Source organism: Cheilinus undulatus, linkage group 6, assembly GCF_018320785.1.
Source record: "Cheilinus undulatus linkage group 6, ASM1832078v1, whole genome shotgun sequence".
In the NCBI taxonomy this organism is placed as follows: Eukaryota; Metazoa; Chordata; class Actinopteri; order Labriformes; family Labridae; genus Cheilinus; species Cheilinus undulatus.
Window position 1 is genome coordinate 17,486,040 of NC_054870.1, and position 14,357 is coordinate 17,500,396.

General features: G+C 39.1%; 1 protein-coding gene across 1 annotated transcript; it reads right to left on the bottom strand.

Moving 5' to 3' along the window:
- Positions 1–1,180: 1,180 nt before the first annotated feature.
- sult6b1 (sulfotransferase family, cytosolic, 6b, member 1) lies at positions 1,181–13,663 on the bottom strand. Its single transcript, XM_041789846.1, has 7 exons — positions 13,352–13,663; positions 9,027–9,139; positions 7,271–7,360; positions 6,897–7,020; positions 4,030–4,124; positions 2,555–2,708; positions 1,181–2,425 (listed from the first exon to the last, which is right to left on the bottom strand). The coding sequence occupies exons 1-7, from the start codon at positions 13,545–13,547 to the stop codon at positions 2,298–2,300; spliced, it is 900 nt and encodes a 299-aa protein (XP_041645780.1). The 5' UTR covers positions 13,548–13,663; the 3' UTR covers positions 1,181–2,297.
- Between the last annotated feature and the right edge of the window lie 694 nt (positions 13,664–14,357).

Here is a 14,357-nt window from a genome sequence, read left to right on the forward strand (position 1 = left end):
CAGGATTTCCCAACTAACCGTTACAGCAATTCTGTACATCTGTCTTGTTTTTCAGTTCAGTTTAATGCGATTCAGTTCAATTCAGTTGGCGTATACATTTATACTGATTTTAAAAACAGAAAACATATAATAATTGGTATAAATAATCAGTGTTTGACTTCACAATCACGATCAAAAATGTAGCAATCATATGTCAGTATTTTCTTTTTTCTTAAATGTGCAGACAGTCATGGTGGTGTGGTGTTTGAGGTTCTCCTTTAGTTACAATAGCTTACATAACGTGCACACTGTTTCATCTAACCCAGCTTTCATGGAGGCTTCTGTTCATTGCTCATGTTGGTGAATTATTTTTGACGTCACTTTATAAAAGACAGGTGGTTAGAAAGTGCAGCTCTGTTTCCATCTCCTGTTGGCTGCAGTGGGTCCACAGGGGTCCAGCTTTGGCTGTAACATCTTCTTTTGATGGCAATATTGCCCACTGAGTCTGTACATAATCAAACATTTCCTCAGCCGTGCATCAGTCACGGTTATCCTTCATACGCTTTTTAATTAATTCAGGAAAAAAGACAATTTCACCTCTTTGTTGTGTCATTTTTAATAGACTATTTGGTGTCTTTAATGCTTATTTTTATTAATAGCTTATAAGATAACTGGGATATTATTTCCTGTCGTTTCACCGTTGTATGCTTGTCTGGTAAGTCCAGGTATTTGTTTAATCTTTGTTTGGTTAATATATATATATATATATATATATATATATATATATATATATTTGAATACCATCTGTGGGTATTTAGCTTTTGTGATGCCTTCCTATCGGTGCTATTTTGTCTTGCCATTTCACCTTTGTTTCATGTGCGCTGTGTACTTACCTTGTCATGATGATCCTTGTGTTTGGATCCTTTTGTTGGTCCATTTCATTATCTGTGGGATATCTTATTTCATGGGCTCCATGCAGTGAGAATTCTTGTTTGTATTGTACTTGATTAGATTTACCCCCAAGTCTGCATCTGGGTTATCTCCCTTTGTTTTCAAACCTCTATGACAGCATGTATATGGTTTCTAAGTATATTTGCGCATGGGAAATACACATTTTACACTGCGTGTGCAGCTGCATGGGGAATGACTTGCTTGAACATGAATACAACCTACTGAGTAATGAAGAGGGAGTCAAACAATATGAGAAATTGGATGATTTTATTCTTCATTGTAATCTTCAAAATGACAGAACAGTGATTGTGCACATTTTTGTGAGTCAATAATCTCATAAGTGTTTTTAAATGATAGTTTCTCCATCAGAATGAGGTCACATTTGAGGATAATTAAAACCTATTGTTGTAAACTAGTGTCGCCAAACTTCTCCCATTTGAGAATTATAGAGGCTACTGTGCACTTGGGAGCCTTCAGTGCAGCAGAATTTTTTGTAGCCCTCTCCAGATTGGTGCCTTGCAACAGTCCTGTCTCTGAGATTTGTAGCCAGTTCCTTTGACCTAATGCCTTGGTTTTTGCTCTAATATTCTTTGCCAGCTCTGATGCCGTCTATAGAGAGGTGTGTGCCTTTCCAAATCATGTCCAATCAATTCAATTTACCACAGATGAACTCCAATCAAGGTGTAGAAACATCTCAGCAAAGATCAAGAAAAATGGGAGGAGGTCTGAATACTTGTGTCACTGAGATTTTTCAGTTCTTTCATGAGAATTAAAATGAATTTAAATGATGTAGGCTGCAACATGACAAAATTGAAAAAAGCGAAGGGGGTCTGAGTGCTTTCTGAATGCGTTGTAGGCTATGTGTCATCTGTCAAAGCAAGTTTTTCAATAGGCTAATTTCTGCAAAGGAATGCATTTGCTTTTGATATGCAGAAAAGGAAAACCTTTATCAAGGGTCTTCTGTCATTGAGGTAAGAAGCCTAGACCTCTTTTGCCATGACCACAATAAATAACACATGGCTAGCACATAGAAAGGTTATCTCTTAAATTGTTTCATAATTCCTCAGACTAATAAATTTGTGCAATTTTCACAACAACAAAAACAGCCCTGATCACCCATAATACATCCCTTTCCCCTCTTGCCCCCCTATCTTTTTTCAACTTTTCACAAGAGACTTTTGTCTGTGAGTTGAGCCTCCCAAGCAGTTTTTGTCTCAGATTCCTGCCTCCAACAGTATCTGTAGAGGTATTCAAAGGATCTGTACAGATCTTTCTGGAGGGAAGAGATCTTTCCTAGCCAGCTCAGGGCAGAGAAGTCCCCAAGGCTTTTTTAAGCATACTTCCCTCCTTTAATTTTCCCTTGCATTCTACTGACAATACTTCTGGTAGTTAAGCTTAGCTCCCAGCCTGGTTCCTGCCAGTTTTTCATTGAATGCCTCATCCATTTTTCTGCTCTGTTCTGGTGTAAAGTGGTTCTTCCAGTCCCCAACCTCACCTGCCCAGGGACAAAAAAAATACAATGATTTTCAGTGTCTTAAAATGTCAGCTGAAATAGTTTCATTACTACACACAAATGAAAAGATAGCTTAATTTGATACAGAACAATTTAAAGTCTCTAAAGCACCTTTCCTGAAGATTATATCTCCAATAATGTGGGCATTGGCCGAGCATTGCTTCATGGCTTTGAAGGTGCTCTCCTCTGTGATCTGCTGAACCTGACTCTCTGTCAAGCTGAGGTCAAAGAAGGTGCTGATCTGACGGATGCCCTTACTCAGGTCCTGGAGGACGAGAAACAAGCACGCATTTGTAGCTGACAGATGTTTGTATTTGGATGTGAATTACATGTTTACAGTGAATTGTGATATCTGTGCTGCTAGTTTAATTCCCTGCATGTTGATCCATCAGAGAGTTAGACAAAAACCTGTGGCTACCTGCCAAGGGGGAATCAAATCATTTAAACACTGTAAGAACTTAAAAATGCTCCACTGAAGCAGTAATAAAAGAAAGCTATCAAAACAGTTGTATTGAAGTTTTAATATTAAAAAATGACATGCGCAAAACCTAAAAATTAACTTTTAACTTTCTGGGTGGGCTGTATGTTTGAAATTAAGATGTCTTAAGTCTGTAAGAAATATTCAGAAAAACGTATTATTACTAGCACAAAGTCGGGGGGGAAGATACTTATATCACACAATCAATACATGTTCTGAAATAGCTTTGTTATGTTTTCTGTCCTCTATTATGTTCTTTACCTTTTCTTTGGTGAGACTGTGAATACATCCATTTACAGTACATGCAGCACTGATATGTTTAACCACAGCTTCATTTAACCCACATGAAAGTTTTATCCTTTTATTGATAAATCAATCATGGTCAGAATTGAGCTTTTTCTCAAGAAAACTCTTCAATGTCAAACAGATTTTTAAAAAGTATTATCAATTAGATAAAGTTTGTCAGGACGGCCTATTCTTGGCAGATTTAAACATGTGCCTTATTACTTCCATTTCCTGATGATGGATTAACTGAACTCTGGGGGATGTTCAGTGCCTTGGGGTTGTTTTTTGTATCCATCCACCATTTATACTTTTCAGTTACCTTTTATTTGAGTTTCTTGGAGCATTCTTTTGTTTTCATGGTGTAATGGTAGCCAGGAATACTGATTAAACAGTGACTGGCTCTTCCAGACACAGGTGCCTTTATACTAGGATCACTTGAGACACATTCACTACACCCAGGTGATCCCCATTTTACTAAATGTGAGACTACTAGCAACAATTGGCTAGACCGCTGTTGATTTAATGTCAGTCACTTTAAAGGGGTAAATATTTAAACCGTCTCTTTGTTTTACCTTACATATTTTTGTTTAATTGGCATTACTTGTAGAAATCTGTTTTCAGTTTGACATTAAAGAAGTATTTTTATTTTTGTCATAAAAGCAAACGATTGATGTATAAAATCAATTAAAAGGTAAAACATTTATAGTTTATGTGTAAAAACACCATCAGACAGATTTTACCAAAACAGCTTATTTTTGAAGGTAAAATATACAAAACATAACAACAGTGTTAGAGCTTTTAAAAGATACCACATGTAATCTACCTCTTTTAGTTCCTCAAAGGTGACAAACAAAACATTGGGGTCATTCATCTTCTCTTCCCAGGCCAAGGCATGATCAAAGTATGAGCCCCAGCCAACTGCACATGCACACACAAATACATAGAGTTAAAACAGATACAATACTTTTCATTCATTCAAGTCCCTTTTCTTGTTTTAGCAAATATACAAGTATCAGTGTGCCCTATGCCCGGACAAGGCATAAAAATCATCTTAATTCACATTTTAAGGGTTTTCTGGTTGATCAAACTCCCTAAGTAGAGCACCAAGGGTCAAATGCTCCAATATTTCCTTAGTGGTCCAGCTGAGATGGTTGTACAATCTGTTTATTACGCCATAAACCCAGCTGGGTTCAGGATCATAAAGTTAGACTATCAGACTATCAGATACACTATCTGTGTCAACCTTGTGGCTGGCTCACTGAAAAACTGTTGCCTGGGTAGGAAGGTTTACTTTGACAGCACATCATCAGATACCAGCTCACAACCACTAACATTCTCTTATAAAGCACTGTGTTGTCTGCCAGATCAGTGGTTTTTGACTGGTCTAGTGTCAGGACCCACCACCACCTCCTCAATGAGAAACCCTGACCCAAATTCCTTACATTTTTCAATCATGACCAAATGTTTTTAAAGTAAAGTGGGGCACGGTGGACTTATATGGAACAAAAGATGTGATGGACAAAGGGACAGAGATATGCCCTTCAAAATAAAAGCGCACAACAGACATTTTGACACAGTTATTTTCCAGGCACACGTGGAAAATGGGTTTGCAACTCACTTTTGAATCAACAGTAGTGCCTTAATGATCTAGGGCAGCTTTTCCCATATTTAAGCATACTGTGATCCTGAAAGCATTTGCAAAGTCAGAAAGTACAAAGTACAATGTACAAAGTACAAAGTACAAAGTACAGTGTGTTGGGATCAGCCATGTGGGAAGCAAAGACTCGGTCTACATGACATGAAGTAGTCTGAGTTCTGCTATGGGTTTCACCAGCTGTAAGTTCAAATGTAGCCTAGTTTGAACTTGAGTTCTTACTTATGACGGAGTTTACGCTCTCCTAACATTTACGATGTTGCACCAGCCGTGAAAGTTTTAACATAGGCTTAAGTTATAATTTAAATCTTATACCTACCCCCTACCATGTATAAAGTCCTCTGTAGAATATGGCTGTCATAGGGATAGCTCTGAGAGATGGGATAACCCAGAGGATGACCGACAATTTGGTTTCAGCACTGCATTCTCCATGATCAATAACAGTGTTGTTTTCCTTGAGCTGAGATCGTTTCCACCGTCTACTGTTAAATTATATTGTGTTATTAGTGATTTCACCACTCAGTGTCAGTGTTGTAATTTCATACTGGCTCTAGGTTTAGGCCAAGCGGCAATGTCTGGTCCCGAAAAATGAAGCCAATGCAGAAGTGCAAAAAATTGCAATACAGTGAGTGTCCACTTGGTGCTGGCTGCAGGAACACTGGAAGACCAGTTAAAAGCTGATTTTTATACTAGAAATAAACTGGTTTACAGCCTGGTTCCAGAAACCAAACGTGTCCCATTAGCTAATGTCTTCATGTGCTCTCACTGTACGAGGGGTGAGTTTTTTTATACCACAATGGTTTAGATTTTATTTAGGAAAAACCTCACTGCACACTGATTGATGTGTCTTGCTTGACTGACAGATAGCTCGACAGGCAGAAGCTACGTTTCTGTCAGCCAGAATGCTAGCTAGCTAGCTGACAAGAAGTCGAGCTAAGAGGGCAGGCTGTTAGGTTGATCCAAGTTCGGTTGAGACAACAATTTAAACATGGTAGCCGCTGCATATTGGCTTAAGAGCTGTTTAAGTCTGCCTATTGTAAGCAGACGGCTGACGTCACACAGGGTTTGTCCAGTTCTATGGTTTGGGCTTTAGTTCCACAATACTCACATTTGCAAAATATTTTTCATCCACACTGGGCACTGTTTGAGGACTAACAGCAGTTAATATGTTATTTTTAGCCGTTAGCGTCTGTAGCAAACACTTGGTCAAAAGTTATTTTCAGTGATAGGTTAAAGTAAGAGAAAACGTAATGTCTGCGACAATATTTTGGTTAGTTTGGAAGTAAATCTCTACTAGTTAAGATCAACCTTATGTTTCTGTGGTGCAACTGAACAATGACACAACTTAAGTTAGAACCTAAATAGTTTCAACATAGGGTTAAGTGTGGACTTTACACCATAACTTAAGGCAGAATTTACGCATGGCTGGTGATTTTGAGGGTAGTATTGAAGCCATAGTCTTTTCACTTGCTGGAGTTGAACCCAAACCATGAAAGGAACATTAATGGACTCCCCTTTGCTCTTTATTGGACCTAGTTGGACATCAGACTTTAATCACACAGCATGATCACAAATAAGAGGTTTTGATCTGGGCTGAAGTAGTTTTAGAAAACGTTTTTTATTTGCGTTTCTTAAAAGCTGCATTTGTTGTCCTGTTGTCTGCTTATGTGCTGTTGATTTACTTTGCTGTGTCCATTTATGTCCATTACAGTACAGTAACTACTGCTGATGTAGACTCAAAGTCTGACAACTGGGTTTCTGTGTGGTGATGCTACCATACTGAGTTTGTAGCTGTTAGCTCATGTTTCTTTCTTTGCCACATAGCTCGACCTTTTGCTGTCAGTCCACCATCTTTTAAGTCACATGTAGCCACATGTAATATATATATATAAATGATTTCTCATGGCTCTCCTGCAGTTCCTCCAGTGCCCATTGGGGGGCCACAGCCCACTCTTTGGGAAGCACTGCTCTGTCTATAAATGCAACATTAAAAAAAGCATTTTGTTACTCAAGTTAGGAAGTGTAGGTTTTCTTACCATTACCACACATGAAGTCGCAGAAGAAGGAATCCCACTCCACATTAGGAAGCACTGGGTTTTTGTTGCAGAAGTGATAAAAGGAGACCAAGGTGTCCTTGGGGTTTCTGAAGATCACCAACATCTTAAAAGACACAGAAACACACACATAAAAACAGATGTGGCTATTGAAAACAATCATTTTAAAGAAAGAAAAGAGCAGGGACAATCACAGAGGATACTCCTAACACCTCAAATAGGAAATACAGCTTGCATCTCCACAAAGCTCAGATTTATTAAGCTTAAGACTCAAAAGAACAAACTATCTCTTGACCTTCTAATTTCTTCTCTTAGTGAAACATCAGTTTGAAAATGCTAGAGCTTCTGAATCCTACTTTGGTTTTCTTTTCATGAAAGGAGGCAGGGATGTTATCAGGATGCAGGTGAGTCCCCAGAAACCTCGGAGATGGAGCCTCACTTACAGCCTGAGGAGAAAGGGACAGTTGAGAAATGGAAAGTTAGCTTAAAATATTACAACAAATAGATGTAAGTACTGAATGAGTTTGACATATACTTCTATCTTTTAAAAGAAATATTCACAAAGATTATCCTTACAATAAAGGAGCAACACTTTGTTAAAAGAAGAAAAAGTATATCATTGATTCGAAACTAAATCAAAGGGGGTTTCTTCAGTGTCTGCTATGCTAGTGTGACTCAGGGGCCTGGTTCATTAAAGATTATGTTGTTTTAGCACCAATAAGCCTGTGCAAATGAATGAAAAAGACACTATTTAAAGGCATTCATGTACATAAACTCTCTAAACCATACAATGTTTATGAAATTGAAAAGCTTGACTAAACTATGACACGTGCTTCACATCTGATCTCTTACTAAGCCCTCTAAAGCCGAGCATACACTGTGCAGTTTCAAGTCGACTCTATGACAGTCGTGGCGGCTTGTTGGGTCAGGGTCAGCTGTCGTTTCCTCCTGTATACAGCATGACAGATGACGCATGATACGCCTCACCTGGTTTGAGGCTGCTTTAGAATACACAGATTATCTGTACTTTACTTTTTGTGTGGATAGGGTGTGTGCTTTATGATCAAACATTTGTCTCAGAGTAATGCTTTTAGCTGAAAGAAACTCCTACACTGCTTCAACAGACCTATTATTTCTGATTTCACCTAGAGTGTAGACTCCAAAGGTTTCACATTCAGTCTGACCCCTTAAGGAGCCAGCAGACACACTCAGTTTAATTTCTGAGATTTAGTCACAGTTTGATTATGAGCAAAGACAAATTAACACAGTTAAGAATAATGGATTATCATGTTAAACACATACAATACATGAAAACAAAAAAGGAACAAAGCCTCCGCCTTACACAAGGTTCAGTAAGAGCAGCTCAAGGGATTCAGGTGGGAACCAAAGCTTCAGAATTCTGATCTGGGTTTATATGGAAAACCAGAAACCTGCATGCATTTTTTTCCACCTTTAAAGAACATATCACTTGTGGACTTGTTCATGTTAAACGCTCACTCAGAGTCATGCTTTTAAAACTCTGTTTTGCATTGTCCGAATGGTGAGCGACATTAGCCATGCACGTGCCACTGATCCAATTTCTGGTTTAAAGGTATCCATGTTAAATTAGTCTGTTTGTTAGTTGTGCTAAAGAGTACAAATAAAAGTTAAAAAAAATAAATAAAACAAAATAAAATATTTAAGCCACCCTTCAGACATTTTGAATTTTGTCCGTCAAAGTCCAAAACATACAGTTTCTTTGCTGCTGTGTTACTGAGTACTATGCATTTTTTGCCGCAGGGAATTTGTGCTATAATACGGTAGCTGAGCTCTCAGCCTGCAGTAATGAGTCAGACTCACAGCGATTTGCTCTGCCCTTCTGTGAATGTCCTCTATTGTCCTCACAGAGGAGTGTTTTCTGGCAAACCAGCACTCCATGTGGTTTATTTACTAAACAGTTTACTCACTGTTTATTCAAATGGACGGTTATGACTTGACAAGGAGGAAAAGCAGTTAAAAATTGGCAGATATTTTTCAGAATGTGGAATTCTTTTATTATTTTGGCAGCCAACGCTTGTATCTAAATCTACTTGATTCATGTTTTATAAAGACAAAACTGAATTTGGTTAGTACCTTTAAGGCCTGGGGTCCCATAAACTCAATCAGTGGGGGCATCTTGGTTTCAACTTTCACTCCAGTGGCCTCTGTAATGATCTTCCTCACCACACCCACCATCCAGTTAAAACCTGCACAAACACAAACACACATAATTTTAAAACAAGTTGTCGAGTAGATAATTTTTCATCCATACTTGAGAAAAGAAATGCAATATTTAAACAATAAAAATAGTCTGATTAGCTTAAAAGAAGGGGCAGTTAATAGATTAATTAGTGCAATGTGCAAAAAAAGATAAAACAATACTGTATTCTTACAACTGATGTTTTAAGAAATTCTTTTGACCTTGACCTTTGACCTCTGAGACCAAATCAGTTCAACCTTGAGGTAACATTTGTGCAAAGTTTGAAGAAAATCCCTAAGAGCCATTTAAAAGAAGAATGGCCTGGAAAAGTAGGGGTGAACCAGAGTCCTAATGACCTCGTTGTGTGACCTGCATTTTAAGAAATCTAGTCACTTCATCTTCAGTTATGTTGGGTATTTGTGCAAAGTTTGATGTTAATCCACTGGGATATTCTTGAGATATTGTGCTCTGATGAATGGCCCAGACATATGTGGGGACAAATGGACAACAACCTGAAAATAAAATGCCTCTGGCCTTTGCTCTCACCATCATAGAGGCATATACTGTGTGTTTTTAGGGTGCAAAGATTAGATAAGAAGGTTATATCTACAGTATTGTGCAGAATTCAAAGGCATGTTTGGGCCTGAAATTGAGGCTGAAGTAAGGCATAGATGTGGTGAGTAAGTTGCCTGAGGCCACTATCAAGTGGGCAGGAGGACTGACACAACCCCGGTCTTGGGTCTGGATGTCTTTGCATAGTAACAGGGGCATGGAAAAATATGTTAAAAAACTAACCGAGTCCACACCTTTAGGACACAGTAAAGGGTTGATGTGGGGAGTTAGCACAAGGGTACCATCCAGGTGAGCAGCAGGGTTGCCACAAGCCCCTGGTTGTGCTGTGGATATCCCAGGGTTCTCTGGCATATTACCAGGGGTGAAAAGGCCCAGACAAAAGAGATGCCATCAAGCTTGACCTTGGCTGCCAAGTGACTCACATGTGTGCCCTGCATGTCTAAAATTTATGTAGATGACTGTATATTTAAGGTTTTTCCTTTTTTGGCTAATTATGACATACCATAATACCAAAACTCCATGTACCCATGCATGCATTTTTTAAATGTTATTTGGGTTGAGTGACACTTTATATCGACTAGGAAGCAACATTTTTTATAGTCCTATGAAATTTCCTAGTATACAACAACATAGTCACTTGGCAAATATCCTGAAAATATCTTTAAGGAGTCAGAAATAGAATAGAAAACATCTTTAGAAACATGTTGAACAACACATACACAGAAAAAAAATGGCAGCAGAAAACTTTACAGGCCACAAAATTGGCAGCAGACTGTAAATTTATGACTGAGGTAAAGGCCTGACTGATTTCAATCTCCTCAATATATCGCAGAGACGCCAGGAAGCCATTATCTGCAGCAGTCTGCCATGAAACACTGATTTCACTGCTTTGATCTCCAAATGAGATATTTAGGCATTTAAAAAGACACTCAGATTAAAGACATGTAAAGCTACACCCAGATAAATAGCTTCCCTATACCCGTGTGGGCCCCAGTCCAAAACGGCCCCTATGCAGAGAGATGTGGGCTGGGTATGTTAACCCAACACTCCTTCAAAGATGACATAACTGGTCTGTCTTCATGTCATTTCTCCACCAGTGGGCTGCTGTACCAAAGTAAACACTTTCCGAAAAGCAAAACATGTCACATTCCTCAAACGCACCACAGTGACAGAAGCTATACATACTGGAAAGAAAAACACAAGTGCTTTGCGTTTTTATTTAATGAGATGCACATTAAGGTGGTGTTATGTGGTACTTAGACAAATCAATTAATCATCTACATAACAAAGGCATCAGTGCTGAGTCATGCACGACAAAGCCCAGATCGCGTGCAAAGTGGTGGAGGTAAAAAGGTTATTAAGGCTAAATAAGAAATAAAAAAAAGTGTACAATCAATCATGAACGTAACTGCTCTAATTGTTTTATCCATTTTTTCTCTTGACTCACAGTACTATACACATACTGATACAAGACTCACTTTATCATTAGGTTTATGATTCTGAGATGGTCAATTTCTCCCCCAATAAAGGAGAAAAGTGTGGTGAAGTTCACATTACCTTTTCAGGAAACATTTCGTTTTGCCATCATGTACCCTTGTCAGTCATTTTTGACACATAAAATGATTCCGTTCTGCATCATCCTATCAGGATCCCCACCCTCAGGCTTGGAAAACCTCCACATTCCTGGGGTCATCAGTAATTTGCCAGCTTTTAGGTGGCTCCTCCTCACACACAGCTTCAGTGTTTGCTCCTTGAAAGCATGTGGTTCTGTACTCAGAGATGTTTAGAAACATTGTTGACTATGTTGATGTTTTCCAGCTGCTGTAGCTCCAATCTCAAATTCCCATCTGTCCTTGAATGCACCAACTAGGAAGTGTGTTTCCTATGTCTCTCCTGCTCCTTTTCTGTGCAGATGTTTGTGGGTATGCAGAAAAGTGCATTAACCAAAGAGAAACTTAGAAATAAAGATGGTTGTCGCTTTTAAAATGTTTTTGAATTGAAAATATTAAAACTGGGAACAATAGGACTCATTCACCAATACCTGTCATGAGTTTTGTCATTTTACATTGTAGAAATGGGGTTCAAACACTTCCATGAGCGGAGGAATCTCATCTTTCACTTCCACCCTCACTTGCCATCCCACAGGATGAAGAGCCAGGGATACATGGCCAATAAGAGTCACCTCGTCACCTCTCAATATGCATCATTGGTTGAATCGTCTGTCCGTCAACTTTTGCTAACCGATTTTAAAATTCAGCAATTGGGCTAAAATAACTCTTTATACAGGCCTTAAGGACAAAAAGGCCCCAATATGCAGAAAGGTGAGATTGTCCTGACAATTTTGATATAAAACACTTGGGTATTGTGTTATTTGCAAGCACCCTAAAAAGGTGAATTAAAAAATAATGTAAAAATTGAGGAAATACCCTAAGACCTAAGAGGATTGATTTCTTTTAAATTGCGAGAATCTAAAATCAGGGCTGCATGGTGGCACAGGGGTTACACTGTTACCTCACAGCAAGATGGTTCCTGGTTCAATCAGGGTCTTTAGTGAGTTTGCAAGTTCTCTCTGTACATGCGTGGATTCTCTCCGACTTCTTCCTAACACCAAAGACATGCTTGTTAGGTTAACTGGTGACACTAAAGGGACCTTAGGTATAAGTGTGAGCCTTCCTAGTTGTCTGTCTATTGACTGGCGACCAGTCCAGGGTGTGCCCCACCTCTCGCTCAATGACAGCTGGGATAGGCTCCAGCTCCCCGTGACCAAGAACAGGATAAGCAGTGTTGGAAATGAGTGGATGGATGAATTCTAAAATCTGGGGATAATTTACTCAACTGCTCAGCTCTTAAAATGAGCAGATATAGTTTCCCCATATAAATTAGCAAGTTTACGGTAAAAATGGGCCAAGAAAAAATGTTGGCTTAGTTATACGCTAAATCAAAAAATTTTGAAGCATTTTATTTTTCACCCAGAAAGCCTCTGTGTTTGACTCTATTCTGCAATGCGAGCTTCTGCTACTGGCTACATGCTCTTATTTTAGTGGTTATCCTTCTAGAAAAATGTTAAGACACCTGAGTCAGCATTTTTGCATCCCATTTTCTGACCTTTGTTCTGCACATCTTACACATTGTTTTAGCTTTGGCATTAAACACATTTTTATACGAGCAGAATTCATAAAATGTGATTCTCAGTAATTTGAGTTTCTTTTGAACTGATGATCAGGTAAGTTTTCATAATCACAAGAAATAATTGGATAAGCTGATATATGCTCAGCAAGGGGGCCATTTTTGCAAAAATAAACCTTGAAGGGTTACATTATTGCTCACTTGAGTGTCCTCCCCGGTGAAAGAGCTGCTTCAAAGATGCTCATAGTGATGCAAGTCAAGATTAATGTTCAGTGTATTTATATTTAGTTCTTTGAATTTCTACAGCTCTTCAGGCCATGAATTACACTTAAGGAAAACTAACTGCATTTTGCCAGTGCTACAACAGTGAGATACAAAGCAATCAGAGTAGGCTTGGCAAAAGGACAGAGGTCAAAGTAGATGGAATTTTAATGCATGCATGATATTTCAGGTATGATCTTCTCATGCAGAGCAGCATTCATTCATGAAGAAACTTCTAAATTGGACCACAGTTACTCACCACATTTGGGATAGGCTACAAGCACAAGGTCATCCTTTCTGGCTTCCATGTCCACCAGAGCCTTCAGGTGATCTTCAGGGCACATGAGGCTCGGGTATTTCACCCCATTATATGTGTACATCTTATCCTCATCCTTCATGTCTTTTGCCTTCTGCAGCTTGGACTGTGCACTGCTGGTGAAGTCGTCAGAGCTCATCCTGCTGTGTTGTGTAGCTGCACAAAAAGAAAAAGTGACTACGCACAGAAAAGTTTGCAGGGTGTAGCTTGGGGAAAGATAAGCTGCTTTCTGTGCTTTGGAGTGTTTTGTCTCTGCTGCTGCCCTGCAAGCGAATGAGAGGGAGAGACTGTGTGTGTAGTAGTGTAGTGAAAGGAGGAGGAGGAAGTTCCCGGTGTCTCCTCCTTCTGTTACAAAACACAGACATTCACAAGCACACACACACACAAGGGGATGTGTTTCTTCATGGAGGTGTGTCTGATGTCTGTGCAATGTTCATCAGATGGGAGGTGCATGCTGACAGACAGGCTACAGACCTCTACACACACACAAAGATTCATGAAAAAGAAATGGGAAGAAACCTCAAGAGAGGGACATTTTTTGACTTGACACCACTTCCTCAAACAGCAGTGTGATGTAACCGAACCCTCTCAAAACAGAGCAGACATTAATCTTATTCCCCGGTTTCTGCTAAATGTTATTTCACTTGTGCTTGGCTATAAAAGAAAATGATTAATAGGTCACTTACAAGGGCTGGGTGAAAAAATTCCTGAGGTTTATGCACTGCAATTGACCTGCAGTAAAGCAGAAAGAAGACAGAAAGAAGATCTGTTGCACATATTCAACGAGAGCTGGTCATCTGACGCTGTAATAACGCCCAAGAGAGTCCAAAACAGTGTAAGAACATGGGACAAGCCAAGATTTAAAGACCGACCCCACAGTCAAATTGAATTTTGATGGTCTTGGATACGAAAATCAAGCAAAGCTATACCATAATCACATATCACTTGT